At 39.6% G+C, this 22,020-nt stretch overlaps 1 protein-coding gene across 1 annotated transcript in view; it reads left to right on the top strand.

The window, feature by feature from the left end:
• STMN2 (stathmin 2) overlaps window positions 1–12,177 on the top strand; it is a 39,462-nt gene extending 27,285 nt beyond the window's left edge. Inside the window, exons 4-5 of the mRNA XM_090282899.1 lie at window positions 6,655–6,846; window positions 10,875–12,177. Of these exons, the coding sequence (XP_090139025.1) occupies window positions 6,655–6,846; window positions 10,875–10,934 (252 nt within the window). The 3' untranslated portion in view covers window positions 10,935–12,177. The remainder of the gene's footprint in view (window positions 1–6,654; window positions 6,847–10,874) is intronic.
• The last annotated feature ends 9,843 nt before the right edge of the window (window positions 12,178–22,020 follow it).

The following is a 22,020-nucleotide window of genomic DNA, read 5'->3' on the forward strand; positions in this document are numbered from 1 at the left end:
GCTCAAAGATTAAAAATTCTCAAGTTAAATATTCTGAACCAGAAAATATTTTTTGTGTTAATTTTCATGGTTGAAAAAAATCTTCCTCTATCATATAACACACTGCTCACAATTTCAATTTTTGCTGAAGAGTGAGATTCTCTAAGTGTCTGATGAGTATTTCTTTTTCTTTGCATATATATTTATTGTATTTGCCTAATTACTATTGTTATAGGCAAGAATTTTAAAAGGAGGAAACTAGCTACTAACCCAAGTAGTAGAGTAGCTTTAAAAATATTTATTAGCTTTTTCGGTTGTAATTTATAGCTTTCCTTTCCTCTCATAGCAATGCTAAGTTAATTTATTCAGTTACAGCCCATCAAGACTTTGCTGCCGATGTATATAAATAACAAACTGTAACAGTAGAGAGCACACTGTGCTCAAGGCTAAGTCCTCACCCAAGCATTGGCATGTTAGAGGCGACAGGTATGGGTCATGGATTGACATGCGAAGATATTATGACTTGATTAGAATACAAACTCAGTGACTGAACTAAAATGGAAACTTAGAAAATTCAACACCATTATGTTTTATGTTAGGTATTTAATTTAAAAGAAATTATTAAAGGAAAAAGAACAACAACACAAAGATGATATAATTAACTGGGAGTTTTCATAAAAATCCCTGAGTTAACTACTTATGATTCTGGTATAATTCCTGTCCCCTAACAACTTACCAACAATTATACATTTATATAATTGGGTTGAACTAGAAATTGGCCACATGGCTAAAAGACATCTCTCTTTTTTTATTATCTCTGAGAATTAACATTGATATTCATGAGACCATATTATCTCATGAGGTCAGCTTGAAGCTCATATTTTGAACTCAAAGTTTACATACTGTAACTGACCCACATGGGTGAAATGATATGAACACTTTAGTCATCCACCCACCCATCCATCCATCCATCCTTCCATCCATCCATTTATTCATTCAACAAACATTTAAAAGAGGCAAAAGAGCTAAGCTAACCATACATCCCAGGTTGCCCAGGACAACTCCAGCTGACTCCTGATGTTTTGATATCATTATTTTTTCAATCTCATAAGTGTCCCAGTTTGGACAGGAAATTACATGGACATTCTAAGCCAAGCACAGTGTTTAAGAGTGCTTTGTAAAGTATAGTGGTTAAGAACACATGGTTAAGAGAATGCCTATGACTCAAAGTCTGGTTCCATCATTTTATAGCTGTATGACTTTGAGCTCTCTAAACTCTCTATGTCTTATTTTACCTATCTGTAAAATGAGACAAATAATAGGATCTATATCACAGAGTTATTGTGAGAATTAGAAGAGTTACTCACTGTACAAAAAGACATATAACAAGCACTGTGAAAGCACTGTTAGTTATTATTGGGTAAAAACATATCCAGTTCCTGATGTCACAGATATGATGGTCTAACAAACTCATAATTTTATAAAGAAAAGAAGTTTCTCATTAACACAGGTACTGAAATGTTAACATACAATGTATTTAATAAATATTTTAAGTATTAAGAATACTATATCAAACTATGAAGAAAGATAGTATAATAAGTAACAAATATCAAATGGCCTGAAAAATAATGTTACAAAGAATGATGAAAAGTTAAGGATTTAAATGACATTGATAAAATCTCATGCTAAAATAGATTAAATTAAAACGAATGCTACTCAAATCAGTCCAGTGACTTATAATTGGCATACTGACAATATTGGCATTATCAACTCTAAAGTCACTGAACCTCTGAAAGAAAGATGTGTTGCTTATTTTTAATAAAATGGCATAAAAGTGGATCATTAGGCATCAAACATGATAGACTTATCTTTTCCATTTATTGGCATCTCACATTATAGATGACAATTAAAGTCATCCTCAGGAAAAGAGGGGGTGCTTTGTATAGCAATGAATTCTGAACTAAAGTGCTGGATCACTTATGATTCAACAATCATGAAGCATTCTGCTCCTCAGAGAACATGACCATGGGCCACAGACCCCTCACATGTGTCATTTCCTCCCCTGTAGTTCTGTTCTGAGCAGTTACCCACAGTAATGCATTCCAGGCTTTAGCAGAAGGTCTCATTCTAAAGGCCTTTACATTTTAATCATTTTACATTGCTTATTATGCTTCTGATCCTTCAACACAAAGTGAAGATTGTATCTTTTTATTTCATACAATTATATTCAGTTGTCATATTTTATGACATTCATAATTTTATTTGGGTTAATGTTTTCTTTCATTGTTAATAGTAAATCAATAATTAGATATATCATCTAACCTACTACGAAGACATCTAGTGTCTGATAAATGGTTCTAGATGGCAAGTAATATATCCAAATGATGAGAAGGAACAAGGAAATAATGGGATAGGAAAATGTGTTTACTTCAGAAGTAAATGGAAAACTAGCCCTATCTAAATGTAGTCTTAAATCTCCTATGTGTACCTAGCATAAAATGAGTTTTATGAACCACTTAACTCAAATTTATCTTCCATTTAATTTGCATAATAATTAAACTCTTACACTCAGTAATATAAGAAATGGTAATGAGCCTCTTTGAAAAATGTTCAACTGCTCTTAAATGTACAATAACTCTTCTCCCACGTTCATATACCTCGCATGTACTTACTCCAGTGATTTTGAGTTCAGTGTAAGGAGGTTTATGCCTAGAAAAGATGCCTGACAATAACACACTTTTGTTATTACAATGGCGAAATGGAGAAGGTTCCTTGGTCTACCAGAATGTCATGCTGGATGTCTGAGTTCTATAAATACATTTGCATTATATCTGCTTATCATTCTCATGCCCTAATTTTCTATTTTAGTATTTCAGTGAACTTCTGCGTTAGGTATATGATATTCAGAAATGTCCCTCTATGGCGATATCCTTTTCCCTTGAACAATTTATTTTTAATAGCTTTCAGCAAATCCCAGCTCTCTAGCTTCCCTATCAGTCAGTGCAATCAGGATTGCTTTCTACTAATCTACCTAAGCAAGGGATAAAGTAAAAGGATTTATTTCACGATGAAATGAAGACTTCTACAAAAATGAAGGCAAATGCTTCCATTTCTATGGATCACATTTTTATTCTGCATCCTCATACTCATTTCATGTCACGTTTTCATGTACTTTTCTGGACTAAATACTTATTTTCTCATTGGTAAAAATATTGGGATCAGAACCAGTTGTCTTCCTGGAGGCTATGACTGGGGGATTCAGCAAGATTCATGAGAGAATGTATTTCTCCAGGAAAAAAGTTACAGGCAGTGGTATCTGGACACAAGTTTACAAAACAGAGAAGAAGATCCATGATTTTATGCAGCAGTGGAGTTACAGAGACTTAGGAACCAAGGAAAGGCCCTCAAGACTATTAGCTCCATGAAGAACTAAAGAGTTGAGCATATGAGGAAGGACCAAAACAGGGAGCCATAAATATTTTTTTAGTGGGGAATTCATTTTGTAATCAACTTCTCATCCTGTAATTTTTTCGTGGACTTGAGTTTTAAATATTGGGAACATAGATAATTACTAGGTTCTATCAATGCATTAGTTGAAACAATGTGCCTGCAATGGTCTCTTCCAGTGTGTCAGAATGCACCCCAGAAGCCCTGAGTGTGGTCGGTCTCTGTCATGCTGCAGAGACCTCATGTGAGAACATTCTGTACTGCTTGTCTGTTTCTGTTTCACCCTACTAACTGTGCTAACAAAATGCACCTGACACATAGGCTGGGTAATCTCAGCCCCAGTGGCTGCAGAAGTACTAACACTATTATTTGGGGTACTTCAACTGAGCCAAACATCTCTCCAGTAAATGCAACAGACTTCTCTCCATCTCTAAAAATGAGGCCTGTGGAGTGTTCATTCACACAAATCAAGCATATTCCACCAAGGCAAGAGGTTTAAAAAAGTGCATGTTGCTATTTTAGCCTTTTAATTCCAAGGGCTTTCTTTCTCAGGCCTTTTCCCCTGCTATCTCCTGATTGTCATCAGCTCTTTCACAAAAGAAAATTAAGAATACAAAGTGCCAAAGTTAATCTGAGCATCTGAAAATTAAAAATCATGCAGTTGCCTCTTGATAACTATCCATGGTTATTTTCCCCCCGCCCCCCCACACACAAAAAATGGCCATAAAAAATCCAGGTAGCCTCTCTCTATCCAGGTAGCCCCTATCTAGGGACACATTGGATGTGCTGAGGAGGAAGGGAGAGAAGGACCTGCTAACACACTGACCAAAAGTTTCACATGTCTACCTGCTTTTAGTACAGAGGAGAACCATGCAAAAGGACTGCTATAGATAGAGAAGTTTGAAAAGTTACATATTGTTGTAGTTTATTTTGATCTATTCAGTTTTCTTCCCTGAATCTTCCTCATGGTTTCCTGTCCATTACAAGAGAAACCTAGGTTCTGACCTTATCTCTAGTTCTTGGACATATGTCACCCTTGTTTTGTGATAACCCAGACTTCTCTCCCTCTAGAAAGTGTTCTGGACTTGAGGCTACATAGATTGAACTGAATTTTATGAGATGAAGGATTAGTTGCTTCTTCCTATTTCTTTGACGTGCTTACTTCACTGTGAAATTTTCTGTAGCCCATTCAGCAGATGAGTGTGGGTGCAGAGGAGGAAGGTGGGAAAGAGTTGACTGTCATCAACATGAGTACCCCTGAGTTCACTGATGTCAATAACCAAAGAATTTTGAACAAATACCCTACATACAAGGCAGCCAAAATTTTACATTTGAGTTTAGCTGTACCATAGATTCAATTGCCATCATCTCCTAGTCACAGGGTTTAGAGTTTTACTTTCAGTAATTTGCTTAGTACTAACTTATTCCTTATTAGACACTGTGGTGACTACCTTGCTAACATGATTTCAGTTGCTACTTACAAGCAATCTTATGAGATAGGCCTATCTCTATCCATATGCCAAAATGTAATAATTGCATGAAAACTGTTCTCAGAGAGAAACATTAAACACACACACACACCCCTTCAGTCAGTCTCTCTTTCTCTGTGAAACAATTCAGTAGTCCTAGTAGCAGAAAATAAATAAAATCAATGTGGGAGTCACGAGGATGAACCAGTTAGAAAATATTTTTCATGTTTCTTCCAGAAAGGCTCCATTGATTTTGAACTTACTTTGTGTTAACATTTCCTCCTTGTTTTTCATATTGGTTTTATGGAAAGCTATAACAGAGCAAGAATGTGGTGGGTCCACTAGGATTTTCTGACTGATCTCCAATGAGTCCCTCAACACGTTCTTGATGAACATCAAAATAAACACATCAACAAGGATTCTGATTTTACCATTCCATAAAATTTTATCTGAAGAGAAGTTTCTTCCCCTGTCAGACTTCATATTGTTTATACTTCAAGATTTGTCTAATAAGACCCCACAACCACTACCATAAACAAAAATGTTTTCTTAGTAATGCTTTTAATGTTATTAATACTTAACAGCCCATGGACTATACATTTAATCTACTATTATTTAGACTCACATTTAATCCTATGAAGGTCATCTCAGAGGACCAGTGATCCCAAGGAATTACCCAGGAATAATCAGTGGGCAATAATTTAGTCTTAAACCTAGATAGTTCAGTATTAATTAGCTATATAATTGTGAAGAAGAAAATGAACGTGGAAAGAAGTTAATATGTCCATGGTTACCAACACAGCTAAAACTTGAACACAGGCCTGACACTGAAGCCCATACCAATGTATTTTTCAAAAAGTAGACTGAAAACTGCTGCATTATCATAACTAGGGATGATCATCAAAAATATAAATTCCTGGATCTCGCCAAAGAGCCACAGAATCAGAATCTCTGGAAGTGGATACCAGGCATCTGCATTTTTATCAGGCTCCCAGGTGATTGCTAACATTCCCTTATAACTATATCTTCCCCTCTGCTGCTGCAGGAGGGTTACAATTCACAAAATGTGGATAAAAACTTTCTGTTCTTTTACAAAATAAAATTAACCTAATCATGAGCAACCATGGGGATTCAAAAATGGCCCAGGGACCTCAGAATGTCACAGAGAGGTCCAAACAAGGACTTCTTGTTGTCTGCAGCCATGAGGACATTGTTTGCACTATAGACAAGTCTACAAAGATAACTTGGCATATGAAAAAAAAAGAGGAGGGGGACATGGGCATGGAATAAGACAAGATAGTGAATTTGGCGAATAGATTGGTGAAAGCAGGAAGCTCAAGCTCCTTAGAGGACCCAGCCTACAGATGACTGAAAAACAATGAGGCGGAAAAAAGATGGGAGCTTGACTCAATCCTACCTATTGTCCTCAAGCTTCAGTGGATGTTGCTATCCAGTGACTGACTACAGCATCCCCTGTCATATAAATCCTTAGCAGCGACTTATTAAAAACAGTAACAATCACTCCTCAGTGAGGGTTAAGTGTTTCTTCTTTGAAGACAGCCTGTCCAAAAAACTCACATCTGAAAATCCAGCTAACCACATTTCCCAACTAACCACCCTGTGGCAAACCCTAGCCAGGGGAATGGGAACAGAAAGGACAGCTGTGCTCGAGGGTGGGCAGACTGTTCCTCTGAAGAGAACACCCTGCAGTTTTGGGCTTGCATTGGGTGACTAAGATGGACGTATTTCTCTCATGCAGTCTCAGGAGGCGCAGGTGCTGAAACAGCTGGCGGAGAAGCGGGAGCACGAGCGAGAAGTCCTACAGAAGGCGCTGGAAGAAAACAACAACTTCAGCAAAATGGCGGAGGAAAAGCTGATCCTGAAAATGGAACAGATTAAGGAGAACCGTGAGGCTAATCTAGCTGCTATTATTGAACGTCTGCAGGAAAAGGTAATCACTCTAGTCTTGAACAGATACACTCAATCAAAACCTGCCCCTCAAAAGACAGCTTACCTGTGCACAGGGCCTCCCAGTATAGGCAGACCTAATGGGGCTGCAGGGTGGACCAGGAACGGGTACCCAAAAAGGGAGACTGGAATTTATGAAACTTTCCAGGGGGAAACACATTCAGGGAGGCTGACTTGTGATTTCAAATGTATAAAAGACTGCTGTACAAACCTTCAGAGCCAATCTATTGGCAATATTAAATATTTCATACCTATATAATATATAATGTTTAATTTTACTTTCTTTTAATTAATATGTAATAATAAATATATAAATATTAAGTTGGAAAACTATATTTGTCCTAAAAGGACAGAGTATTTATGAATGGTGGGAAGTCCATTTTCTCCATGTAGGAACATTTACATGGAAAACTTGGCTATAATAACATTGTATGATACCAACATAAAGAGAAGCTAATGGGGGTGTCCATTTCCTCATGTCAAGATACCCTGATGCCTTTCTCCTTGCCCCTGAACATAAAGTCGTTCCTATCAATCAGGAGGAGCAGTGCAAGAGATCCTCCAGATAATGTTCTTTCTTGCTCTTCTATAGGCTCTGTGCTAACTAGCCACCACTACCACCTCCACCACCTCTGCCACCACCCCTCAAAGATAATTTCCTTTGAAAATGGACAGTGTAGCTCTGAGTAATCTAGTTCTTTCCATTCCCAAATATCAGATTAAGCATTGAGAAAGAGGATCTTTGAGAAAGCCTGCCTCTATCCTTTTCTGAGCAGCACCCTCCCCACCTATACTGGGTGCTGTTATATGTTAAGCACTGGAGATACAGGGAGATGTGGGACTGTCCCTGTCATCAGAACACTGAGAGTTTAGACAAGATCAGTGCCCTGTTTTATGAATATTTCTTAGGAAACTTTGTGTCATCCATTAGAGTTGGCCCATCTCATTTAAGAATTAGGCAGCCTTATACTGACATTCTAGTGATTCTTTGTTTTCACTCCTGTTCTCTGACTACAAATATCAGGACAGAACCAAAGGAAATCATACATAAGCCCCCAAAATATATACATTTCATTTCATGGAGATTTTCATGGGTACCGATACTCTTGAGGAATATTTTTAAGTATATTTTATTGATTATGTTGTTACAGTAGTTCCAATTTTTCCCCTTTGCTCCCCTCTGCTCAGTACCCCCACTCCCTCCACTAATCCCACTCCCCTTAGTTCATGTCCATGGGTCATGCATACAAGCTCTTTGGCTTCACCCTTTCCTATATTATTCTCAACTTCCCCCTGTCTATTCTGTACCAACCGATTATGCTTCTTAATCCCTGCACCATATCCCAATTTCTCCACCTCCCCCCTCCCAGCTGACAACCCTCTAAATGATCCCCATACCTCTGATTCTGTTCCTATTCTGGTTTGCTTAGTTGGATATTGTTTTTATTTTTTAGATTCAGTTGTTGATAGTTGTGAGTTTGTTGTCATTTTAGTGTTCATAGTTTTGATCTTCTTTTTCTTAAGTAAGTCCCTTTGACATTTCATATAATAATGGCTTGGTGATGATGAACTCCATTAGCTTTACCTTGTCCAGGAAGCACTTTATTGGCCCTTCCATTCCAAATGATAGCTTTGCTGGATAGAGAAATCCTGGTTGCAGGTTGCCTTTCATCACATTGAATATTGCTTGCCAGTCCCTGCCTGCCTGCAAACTGTCCTTTGAGAAATCAGATGATAGTCCTATAGACACAACCCTGTAGGCAATTCTCTGCCTCTCTCTTGCTGCCCCCAGGACTCTCTCTTTATCTTTTATCTTTGACATCTGAATCATGATGCATCCTGGTATGGTCCCCCCTGGTCCAGCTCGCCCGGGACCCTCTGTGCTTCCCAGACCTGTATGTCCATCTCTGTCGAAAAATTTGGGAAGTTTTCTTCATTTTTTTCAATTCTTGGTTCCTCATTCCTCACTGGTTGACTGTTTTTTTCTTCCTTATGTTCCAAATCATTGATTTGAACCCCAGTTTCCTTCCCTTCACCATTGGTTTTGTGTGAATTTTCCTTTGTTTCACTTAGCATAGCCTTCACTTCTTCTCTTATGCATTTGCTGTACTCAAGCATATCTGTCAAGCCTGTGAGCATCTTTATCACCAGTGTTTTGAATTCTGCATCTGTTAGGTTGTCTATCTCCTCATCTGTTAGGTTGGCTATCTCCTCATCGCTTAGTTCTCCCACTGGGGGCCATACTTCTCTGTCTCCTCATTCTGACAGGCTCCTGTGTTTGTGTGCCTCCGTGTCTCAAGTAGAGCTTTTGCTTCTGTTACATTGTAAGGGGCAGAGCCTTAGGGGTTTGTCAGTACAGGGCGACCTGTTTCATCACATTGTGGTGCTGTATGTGGGGGAGGGGTTCAAGAGAGAACAATGCCACCTGCCCAGCATTTGCCCCTTTTCTGGGCACCTCTCCCACTTCCGCATCAGACTGGTGCCCCTCTAGGTGCTGCTCTGGCCATTGTTCCCAGAGTAGGTGGGTCTGAGGATGTTCTGGGACTGTGGGGGCCCTTTAGACAAGCAGACTCTGCTGAGAGACTGGCAGTTTCTTCCTTCATCCCAACCCCCACTCTTTCGCACAGTCAGAAGCAATGAGGCTTGATTTTCCCCATTGCTGCAACTGTGTGCTGCGATGTCCAGTGAGGTGCTGGGAACGCTCCCCAGGTGTCCCTCCTGACTTTTTAAAATGTGTGACTGTGCTTTCTGCTGGCCTGCCGTTGCTGCCGCTACTGCTGCCACCACACCGCGTTCTCTCCACCCCTCCTACCTGTCTGGATGAGTATTTCTTCTTTATATCTTTGTTTGCTGGACTTCCATGTAGTTTGATTTTCTGGAACTTCTGGTTATTTCTAGTTTTGAGGTAGTTGTAGTCCTTCTTAGTTGTGGAGGGAGATGCAGCATGTCTGTCCTCTTGAGGAATTTTTGAAAGCTTTGCTGGAGAAGGACTTGTGAGGCTCTCAGGATGTGTAAAGTTCGGGGTGACCTGAGCAGGAGCCAGAACAGCCACAGAGTGCCTTAGAAACTTAAAGTTAAGATTTAATTTGCTTGTATACGCTAGTCCTTTCCTCCTCTCAGAACTATGTCATTAGGTTTCACCTAAATGGGTCAGGTCAGGTTTGGCTGAGATGAAGGGCGGCAAAGTCGCATTGGCTAAAATTTTAGCCCTCACCCTGAACTAGTCAGTCTTTCTCCATTTGCCCTTAGTTCCCACTTTCCCACACCACTGAGGAGATGCTGCTGAAAGGTGCTTGTGACTCCACCTTTATCTCACATCCTAGGCCCTAAAAAAGTATCACATGGCATTGCTAGGAATGGGGCACCCTGATCTCATTGAAGCAGGATACTCAATTTGCCTGTGGAGATTCCCCACCTGATGGTAATAGTAACTCTGAGCAATAGATACTCTCTTATCAGACACAACTTGGAACTGTAACAAATGGTCAAAGCATGTATAATCATTTTAACACTAATACCTATATTCATTAAACATATAACTTTAATGTTAAATATTTAAATGTACATTTAAATACTATCTTATGATGGAAGCCAGGACATTTCTGTATCTAATTCTCCCAAAGTGTTCATAAGGAATTATAAAGCCCTTAAAATATTAGGGAAAAGGGAAAACACCATTAAAAATTAGAGGAGAAAACAATATGACATTGTATTGCTATTTACACAGTGACCATAACACTTAAAATTCTCTTTTGGTAATAGTTTTAATCAAATACAGTGTTGTTTTTTTTTTTTAAAGATGCTATAAGGCTTATGTAAGATCTTCAATGTGACACATATTGGGTCCCATTTTTTCCCTTCTTGGGAAATGAGAAGATTTTATAACGGTAGATGTCAAACTGGTTTACTTCCAGTCAAGCACATAGCATGCCAAGAAGTGAGAAGACCCTCCTGGTTCTGTATAGAGCAGACATCAGGCTCTGTGACATTGCTGCTTCTTGTGTTCTTTAGGAGAGGCATGCCGCGGAGGTGCGCAGGAACAAGGAACTGCAGGTGGAACTGTCTGGCTGAAATGATAGAGGGTATGGCGCACCCCACTGCTAGGAAATCCCCCTGCCTATATCATAATGGATAATGTGATAACAGTATGGAAAATGTATGACATGGTTTAAAAAGAATTCGCTATAGAAGAAACAGAATAAAAAGTAAAAGAAATTAATATGGTCTCTTTGCAGAATGTTTTGCTTGATGTTCAAAAAATACCTTGGATCTTATTTTGTAAATACTTACATTTTTGTTAAAAAATACAAGTATTGCATTATGCAAGTTATTTCATAATCTTACATGTCCTGTAACAGGCTTTTGATGTTGTGTCTTCCCACTCAAATGAATTTGCTAGGTCTGTTCTTTTCAAAGCTCCCCATGTCTGACTACCTTCCCTGCCATTTTCATTCCAACAGGAAAATGAGGTTAGCAGACAGTCTATGGTGCTAGAAATCCACCATTGCCTAATGACCTAGACAGCTCTGTCATCTCTGAACTTGACTAAGACGATCCACAGACCACAGGTGTTATGACTTCACACCGTAATCTACTTACTGCCTAGAAATGACAAAGACAAGCTAAGAATAACCACCAATTATAGCATTGACATTTGCTTCTACTGGATTGTGTGCTACCAATGTGCTTTGGTTTTAGGAAGGGATAGATAAGAGGACAGACCTGAAGTCAATCTGGGTAGAAGCAAAAAAAAAAAAAAAAAAAACCTTTAAAGTGCTACATTTTAAACAGTTCCAGCAGTTGTGAAATCGCTTAATTCTCTAGTTTAAGTTCTTTTGATGGAATGGATTAATTAATGTGTCAGGTGGCTCATTTGTGGACGCTATGATTGATGATGTTCATATTAAGCTCTTACCTATAGTACAAGTACATGATGCTACTGAATAGTTTTCACTTGGAAACTGTGAGTTGGTTGTTGCATTGAAACACACACACACATACACACAATCAGAAACACTGTGGACTTCCACTCAAACTGGTCTTTCCTCCCCAGTGTTAGGCAATCCTGCTGATTAAAAATAAAAAATCCATCTGTGAGGGCTGACACAGAGAAGAGGGTAGGCAGGACATTGTGCCAACTAAGAGAATCACCAGATATCCAACATAAGTACCTATCGCAGTTTTGAAGTGGTTTCTCCCCCAATTCTCAACTCCTGAAGGTTGCTGCCTGCATATTTACTCTTCATTAGTGCTATTTTCCTGTATGTCATTGTGAGCAAGCTGTGACTAATAAAGAATTGGAGTTCTGTGAACTAACAAAGGTTTGGTCTGTTCTCTTGCCCCTTCATGGGTCTGACCCTGGAGTTCAGATTTCAAAATGGCCAGTGGATTAGAGGATCTCATAACAAAGAGACACTGGAGCATTTGAGATCTTGCTCCCCAACATATGTTGACATATGTTGTCAGTTCAGCTCAAAAAAAAAAAAAAAAAAACCTCATAAAAATTATTAAAACAAACAACCAAACAAGCAAAGAGACCATAACTTGAGCTTGGAGGAAGCAAGTGTCCTGCTGGTTCACTTCCCTCTGCAGCAGCAGGCAGCCTCTTTCTTTTCACTGTCCCTCTGTCAGGCCAGCAGGCAGGAGGTGTCATCAATCTGTTCCCCTAAAACCTTCAGGACTGATGGGTATACCACAGGTTCAGACTGATCATTCTGAAGAAGAGACCCCCTTTCAAAGCACTTGAAGGTTCCTGGCACCACATCATGGTCTCTCCTTTTGGCTGCAGGCCACCTTCCCCAACCTGGTAAAGTGCAAACTCCTTGCCATCCTGCTGAACTTCATACTGCCAATCAACAGTGCACACATGGTCACAGCGGGGTCCTACCCATGACCCAGATGGTCCTGCAGGACCGACAGAACCATGTCCAGTTTTAGCAGGAAATCATAAATAAATGAAACCACATAGATTCATGAATAAGTAAACTGGGCTATTGTCCACAGTGGCACTAACAAGCCAAGGTGAGAGTTGAGGCCACCTGCTCTCCATCTTGAATATCTTTTGTTTGTGGGACTCTGACATTGCAACAGTGGGTACACACACATGCTTAAAAATGTGAGCTCCATGACGTTTTTTTTGGAAAGCCAATCAGAGCTTCCGATAGGCATAAAATAAGCTGTATTTCCACACTGGTTTTTATATAACTTAGTTTGGAAAACCTTACTTGAAGGGCTTCCATTGGGCCTGTGATTAAGCCCTGGAAACAAGAAAATAAATGACTATGAGAAGCTCACAGTCTAGTTTCTTATTGTGGACTACAACTAGCAAACAGGATATTTTGACCAGTACTTAACAGCATATTGAGGGGAAACATAATTTCCATGAAGTTTTCTGAAATATTGGAAATAGTGACAACTATTTCTCTTTACATGTGGGTAGTATTTCTCATACTACTTTGTGGATCCCTAAATTGGAACTGCTGGCCAGTCTAACTGCCTAATCTCAAAGGTAAAGACACCGAGGCCCAGATATTGCTCCAGGTCACAATGTCTACTTCTCACCATTTCTGTCCTTGTTAGTAGCTCATCATTAAACCATCCTCAAATCTCATAACCCTGGTGGGGATAGGTCATGTCTAGATTAGAGGTTCTCAAATTTCAGTAGGTTTGGGAGCCACTTAGAGGGCTTATTAAAAACAGATTGTGGAATGCCACCCTGGAGTTTCTGATTCCTGAGGTCTGTGTGGAGGCCTGAGAATGTGTCTATCTTGTCTGCAGTCTCACTTATGAAGGCCCAGTGCAAACAATGAAATTGATGCCAGTTTATGGATCAGAACATGTTCCATTTGCTGTCAGGCATGAAAAGAAACTCATCCCCTCTTATTCAAAAAAGTGGGAGTGGAATGCAAAGGAATCCAAGAAGAAAAAATGAACAATGATAGAAAGCACATAGGAGCTGGAATAGGGTTAAGACAGGTGAGGACAGGGTACCAATGACCTTGCTTCTATCAAGAAACATTATTTCAGTAGGGGTTCAGTCATCTGAAGATGCTGTATTTTATAACTTACCCACAGTTTGTTAGCCTAGTTCCACTTACAGATATTTTACAGAGTGTCTTGGTTTCCTCAAGACTATATTAAAATTGTGTCTATGACTTTGAAATGTTCCATGAAGAAAATTCACATAATCCCATTGGTTTGAAAATCCACCCACCTCTCCTATCTCTTTCACACTCACAAATGTATGGAAGGACTGGGTGTTGACAGTGTTCTGCCCTCTAGAGGCAGGCACCAGCCTTGACAACACTTCAGAGGAGAAAACAAAGGTGCACATGTATTGATAGCCACCCTTCCACCCCTCCCAGCCCTAGACAAGCCAATCATCTTTTACTTCTAATCAGACAATTGCTGAAAAATTGCTAAGCAAACACAGAGCCCAGAGCAAAACCAGGATTCCTAAGATCCTCCCCAAATAACCTCAGAATCATTTTGGAGTCCTCACCATCCTTGATGCCCACTTACAATGGCTCATCAAATAGCATCATTTTGTGCCCTCAGCTGTCCCTCCTTCCCTGATGCTTTTCTGTTCCCAGAATAACTGCCCCAGTCTGGGTCCTATTCGACTCTTACAGAAACCAACCAACAAGTCCCCTTTGCTCCAGTCTGCAGCCTCCTCTACCTTGTGACCAAAGTCTTTCCCATCTTTTATCAGCAGTATAAAATATACACTCCTCTACATGGTCTCAAAGTGTCCCACCATCCCTCTCTGCTCTTAAAAACATCACTCTCTTTGGACACCAAACTCTTCACTCTGACATGAAATTCCTGCCTCCCTGCACATGCTACATTCTGTCCAGATAATCCTCACTACAATAGTAGTCAGGAGAGGCTAGATCAGGCTGTGATAAAACCCACAAAACCTCAGTAAAATATAACCACAAAGGTTTGTTACCTGCTCCTGTTATACATGTCCAACGTGAGTCACTGTGGACTTGGCTCTGTGCTTTGGTCAGTGAAATGTGAAGAGAAGTAATGTGTACCACTTACAGTAGTAGTTTAAGAGCAAATTCACTGTTTACCATGTTGTCCTCCCCTGTGACCTAGAATAAGGATGAAATAGAACACAGCCCCATCTGCAAGAGACACGTAGCCTGAGTGAGACAAGCTCTTTTCAGACAAAGCCCTGGATTTTGGAGTTGTTTTTTATTAATAAGCATTAATGAGGTGAAATTCTTTTCACCATCACATGGGTCTCTCAGCCAGCTACCTCATCCCCAGTCTAAATGGAATATTTCGTGTTTTCATGTGGTTACATAGTTCCAATTCATTTGAGCCCCAAATGCCAAAGAAACAAATTAAAGGCATGGTTTTTGGAGGGAGGCCTTATCTAATCACCTGAACTATTTATCTCAGGTACTAAAAGGCAAAATGCATTTCTTCATGAGTCACAGGCATTATTTTAAAGGGTAAAAGAACAAAAGGGTAAAAAGGAAACTGTAGCACACAAAAGTTTCTTATGCACACTTATGTCAACCACCTCTGAAAATTCTAATTTCCTAACACACCATCCCCATGGCTGAGGCTGCAACAGACCCTTCTGTGTATTTAAGGTAGGAGCAAGGTTTACTAACATTTCATTCAAACTCATGGGTACCCTCAAAACTCTTTTTAAACCTGCTTGTGATAAGTATGGCACCTCACACCCTAAATACCAATTAAATAATCATACCAATTCAGTTCTTCAAACTGTATGACAGAGAGTAAGCCAGACCACATTAGTGTACAATGGCACAAATGATCATTGAATTATCCCCCCTCCCTCTTCTTGGGTCATATCCAACTCTTCTCTCTTCCTCGCCCCTCACAATACAGTGGGCTCCATCCTGTACCAAGGGCAAGAAGGTAATGGATATTTTAGAGACCACCTCTGAATCCAACAAGAGGGCCTCTCTACTTTCAGGTTTGCAGTAAGCACTCAGGTCTTTTAAGAAAAAGAAATGCTATGCTCTATTTTATTCCAATTCTACTGTCATATTTTTTCCACCCATTTCAGTCAAGCTTCTAGAAGCTGTTTCTCCTCCTTTACCTCCTATGCACCCCTTAACCTACCAGCATCTGCCTTCCATTCTCACAGTCCAGTGAAACTGACAGTACCAATGGCCTCTTTGCTGCTAAACCAAATAGAAACTCTTAGTCTGGCCAATACTACTAAGGTCAGCCCTGGGTTCTACCTACCCTAAGAGCCTTCCTTGAGGCCTTCCCACCCCACTAAGCTGGTGAGTCACCCACTTCTCCAATGTGCTCCCAAAGCACCCTGTGCAAAATAGTGTAGTGGTCAAGGTCTTGGGCTCAGGGTTAAGGTTTCTAGCTTTCTGACCCTGGGCAGTTGCTTATCTTCTTTGGATTTCCTCACCTGTAAGGTGGTGATGGTTGATGAACTCATTGTTCTCAACTCTTCACTCTCCTTGTACCCTTGCCCTTTGTCATGTGACTGTGTAGTACTCCCAGTAGAGGAGGCATCTGATGCTGGATTTGGCCATGCATCACACTTTGACCACTGGAATAACGATGGATTTGACATGAACAAAGGCTTTAAATGTGCAGAGACTTGCTTGTTTTCACTTTTACAACCTATCATGAGGACATGTCATACAGGAGCTACTGAGACAGGGAAATGTAGAGACATGTGAGCTGACCTGAACCCACTCAAAAGTCTGGAGCCAAGCCCAGCTGACTAACAGCCTGAAACAGAAAAGAAAACGTGCAAAAAAGTAAATATTTGTTGTCATGAGCCACCAAGGATTGAAATAGTGTGTAACACATTATTTTGAGATGATTAATGTAATGTCTGAGAAGATTGCTGAGATTAAATGAGATAATATAAAATAATCTTCTCACAGCACCTGGCACATAGTAAATATTCAATAATAATTAATTATTAACATATTTCATACTGTGTTATAATTTCTGTTTGCTTAGCTGTTTCCCTCATTTAACCATTAGTCCTCTGAGGGAGAGTCTCTAATTTATTATTGAATCCCTAGTATTTAGCAAGTGTTGAATACACACACATACACACACACACATACAAATGAGTGAATGAACAGAATAAATGAATTAAAATGAGAAAAATACATAGTTCTGTGCTTGGCACATGTAAGCACTTAATAACTATTAATATCCATCATATTTTCTTCCTCTGTAGTCTGATAGTGTCTGCTTGGTTTTAAATTATTTGAGCTTAAAATTAAACTTTTTGTCCTACAAAGGACCATTTTAGATGATCAGGATATTAAACTTCTGTGAAAACTGGAAAACTTGCTAATATCTACAGTAAAGAAAAACAGACTAAAGTCACTTGGAGGCAACTTGCTGATGAGAAATGTAACACCGGACTTTCAGCTACATGCCATTAAACCACTGCTGGTCTCCAATCATGAAGCCATCTCCGTTTCTCAGGATCTGGAGTCTGGCTAAATGAAACTATCTTCAGAAATGGAACAGTGTGGCACCAGCAGTTTCTAAAGTTTGGTGACAACGAAATCCCTAGACTTTCTGTCCTGAACAATGTAAGTGCACCGTCCCCTTTAAGCTTTAAGTTCTTTCTGTAAACATCTTTCCCAATGGAGACCATTGAGAACACTTCTTCCCCTGCAGGCTTCTCAAGGAGGTGGGCTAAGTCTCTGCGTTGCTCTTGTTGGCCACTTCCAGATCATTCTACCACCTCCTTGAAACACCTACTCTTGAATCTTATGTCACCAGACTGTTCAATCTCCTCTCTTCATTGTTGCTGTTCACTACCAGCCCCAGTGGCATGTCCTCTCACTTCCCTAAGATTTCTAGTTTCTGATCGCTGTTACTCTCTCTTCAGTTCTGTTCCTGTCCTATGACTGGCCATTTTAATATCCACACAGATGATGCTTCCACATTCTGCTCTGAGTCCCTCCTCTGCTTCCTCTAAATTGCTCAATCTTATAGTTATGCCCTAGACCTTATCATTATCAATAATCATAATCTCTCCACCATCTCCATGCCATACATCCCACTCTCAGATCTCCACCTCCTGCCTTTCCAGACAAATACCTTTGGTACCTAGACTCCTATCTTTCAACCACACTGGACTCCAATCCCTGGATGTCCCTTCTCCCCACAGTCATCACTTCCCTTCTTACCAGCTTATTTTCCATGGGCAAGCACTGCAATCTCTTTCTTCTACATCCCTACAACTCCTTACCAGAGTGTGTTGTTCTCAGTTGGCCAAACCCATAGCCCAAGCTAAACTAACTCTCCACCTACTCCATGCCTATTCCCATACAGATGAACATAGCTGTAGATATCACACAGCTATTCTGACCATTCTTCCTTTAAATTCATAAGCATGAACTTCAAGTAAGCGCTTCATATTTCCTGGCAACCATGCTTTATTTCTCTAGATTTTTTCTATGCTCTGTTAAAACTATCTTCACACTCAGCTGTTGACTTGCTGAGCAAATGAAGTATTTAGGATATGATATACATAAACTCCCAGCAACACATCTCCCTGTCCACCACACTTCTGTTCTGCCTTCCTATCTACTAACGCAGATGAGCAATTGAAAGCAGTTCTTCCATTTCTCAACTAGACCCATCTTCTCTCACCAACTCATAAATCACTCCAGGAATTTTCTCCTGTCTCTCATATTTCATCATTTCTTTCTACAGCAACAGTATAAAAACATTTCTACTTCCATCTTAGAAAGTACTATTGTATTTTCCCACCAGTTGCTGAACTATTTCTCCACTTCACTGTGCAGCAAAACTCCTAAAGTGCTGTCTCCACTCATAGTCATTTCTCTCCTCCTCAGCTCTCATGAGCCCGCTCCAATAAGTTTTTGACCTGCTAGTGTTCTATACCTACATGAGCCTTGTCAGGTTACTGATGATCTCCATGCCAGTAGGTCTGAAAGTTAATTCTCAGGTTTCATCTTGTTTTTGTTTTTTGACATAACTAATGATTCTCTCCTCCATGATATCTTTCTTTATATGGTTTTCACTGCCCCAAAGATAAACATCATCTATATGCTGACAACTCCCAAAATTTTATATCTAGACTTGTCAACTGACTACTCAACATCGGCATTTGTATATTTCTATAACAAGCACCTCAATTTAACATGCCCACTCAAAACTCCCAATATTCCTTCCCAGGCCCCACCGTTCTCTTGCATTTTCATTCTAATTGCTCAGCAAAAATCCTTATAGTTATTTTTCAGACTGCCAGGGGGCAGTGTCTGATCACATGTGATGATGATGCTTGACCCTGGCCATCAATTTTGCACATAAAGCGCTCCTATCTGCTACATCTGCTAAAAAATAAAAGACCTGGACATAATATGCTATTCATTCCTTTCACATTACTAATTAAACACATGATACTCAGTGATGAAAAATACTATAATTGGATTAAAATGTATTAAAATGGAAGAAAAAGTGTTCTATATTCATAATTCTATAATTATCCTTATCTAACTGAACAAATCTCCACTTCCTAATCGTTTATCATTTTTGTCACTTAGCCACAGGTCACAGCAGGTACTAATACTGGGTGAGAAGGCGTTTTCTGGCTCCTACTTGGCACTGATGCTGTTCAAGCACTTTCATCGCTGCTGCCTTCATATTGAATAGTCCTGTTTCACCTCATCATAACTCATTTAGATAGACAAGAGGCAATTATTATTTTTGCTTGGTAGATAAGGGAACATGGGGAAGGGCTCTGCCAGTTGGGGCAGAATTGAAAGTGGCTTCACAAATTTGACAGGCTGCTCAGAATTCTCAACTCACTGTCTGCAAGTGAATGGGCCCTGGAGCACTGCCATTTCCTGGCAAAAGGCAATGGCCAGGTGCTTTCAAGAGAGTGTCATCTGAGACACCTAGAGCTGTTAATCCTGGCAGAGCACAGCAGGGCCCTTATAAAGAAGGTGGGTCCCAGAGGCCTCAGCAACATCTCCACTAAGAACCATTAATGGGAGAGCCCAGATACTGTTCCAGGAAATAAAAAGCCATAAAATTTGGAAGGAAATAACCCAGGCTTGGCTACCTGGTTATTCAATCAATGGACATTCATTAAATAGCACTGCAGGAGTCACTGTGGGGATAGCAATGTATAAAATATTGTCCTTACCCTAAAGGAACTTAAATCTAATTATGAGAGCATGGCATAGAGTCATAAACCACTTGTTAACAATAATATAAAATAGACTCTACTTCTTTGTGGCAGGGTTCAACAGAGAGTGTCAGTAAGTATTTGTTGATTGCTTACTAAGTTCCAAATATCGGCAAGATGCAACAGTATGTATAACAGACATGTGCTTGTCCTTACAGACTTTACACTCTTGTTATAAAAGGTATGATTTATTCTATTAATTAATGTATTCAATGCAGACTAATGAACCACTTATAACACAGGGAGTATCATGAGAAACAAAAAGGAAATGAATTTCCCACCATCCCACCCATGAGGAACTCAGTCTGGTAGAGGATGCAGATGTGTAAACAAATTGCTTACTTTCAGTGTAGTGTGTATGTGTCCGTGCATGTATGTTACTTTGAAGACTGAGCTATTTGTAGATAGATAGATAGATAGGTAATGCTTAAGATAAGCATGAGAACTAGATAATACACCACCTACAGGTGACACTGGAGGAGAGTCTTGAAGGTGTTTCCAAGTAGACTCATGAGTGAAGGGTCTTCCCAGTGAAAGGAGCTGAGTGTGCAAAGACACAGAGTCAGGAAATGACATAGTGGTTCATTCATGGCTGAAGCTCAGAGTAGACATCAGTAATGATGGGAAATGAGAATAGTAGACAGCAGAGACTAGGTGGCAAACAGAAGGAGAGTTCAGCTTTACACAATAGAAAGCCTTTAAAATATGAAGAGGAGACTAGGGTAATTTTATGTGTATTTATAATATTACTTTAATTGCTGTATGGAGGATGTTTTGAAGTAGAACAAGATCAGAGGCAAGGAAAAAGGACTCTGTTTCAATAATCAAGACAAAAGCTAATGAGAGAGATAGAATATGGAATTATTCAGGATACGAAACCAATATGGTAGCCAATTGATATAAGAAATAAAGGATGAGAGGGGTCAGTGATAATATATTTCTACTGAGTATTCTTAATTTCTATTGGGTCATGACTGGGTGTCCTCAGCTCATCCCTGCCTAGCAGCAATAGGAGAGGAAATACAAGAAAATGAATGAGAGGAGTGGAGAATAAAGAGTCAAAGGTAAATATGTTGTGTTCAAGAGCACATGTGAAATATCTAATGGGGATGACCCATAAGTAGTTGAAAGCTGAAGCAGTCATAGCATACTTCCTGGGAACATTTGCATTAATCTAGAAGAATGTGTAAGATTTGTGGATTAGAGGTGGAGAAAAATACGTTGGAATGGAGGATAATTCAGGTAATATTCCTGATGAAGTCAAAGAGATAGGAACAAGGATAGTAGATGAGACCAACCTGAACAAAGCAAAGTTAAGAAAAAAGGTGACATTCCAAAGACAATAAATTCAAGGTCATGGTGAAAGTGGGCTCTGAGAAAGAATATTATGGTGATAAGATGCAATATATAGTTTAGAGACAAGAAAATCTTGATCAAAGAAACAAATGGAGGTTAGTAAATTTTTCAGGGCATTAAGAATATAAGATTGTCATTTATCTTCACAAAGTAAAAGGCAGAACCTCCAAAATTTAGTACTGAAAGTAGTTTCATGGTAAAAATGAAAGGGTGTTATAACATTTGTTATATACTAGGCACTGTCTTAAGCACTTGACATATATGGGGTGGGACAAAAGCAGGTTTACAGTTGTTTGTATGCAAAATAATATAATAATTACTAAATAATAATACAAGAATAACTCTGTCTTGTATACTCACAACTGGAAAGCTACCTTTGCCCCACCTTGTATTTCATCTTCCCAGCATATTGAGCAGGTATCATTATTATTGTTTCATGGGTGAGGAAACTGAGACAGAGAGGTGTCCAGTAACTTACTGCAGGTCATGCAGCTAGTAAGTGGTGGAACAGGAGTTGAGTTATGTTGCCACATCTTCAGTTACTTCACTACATTGCTTCCCAAGCTCTACAGCTGCTTTGGCTCAGTGACTTCTCTTTGA

This window comes from Furipterus horrens, unplaced genomic scaffold (genome assembly GCF_987537825.1).
Source record: "Furipterus horrens unplaced genomic scaffold, mFurHor1.1.pri manual_scaffold_7, whole genome shotgun sequence".
In the NCBI taxonomy this organism is placed as follows: Eukaryota; Metazoa; Chordata; class Mammalia; order Chiroptera; family Furipteridae; genus Furipterus; species Furipterus horrens.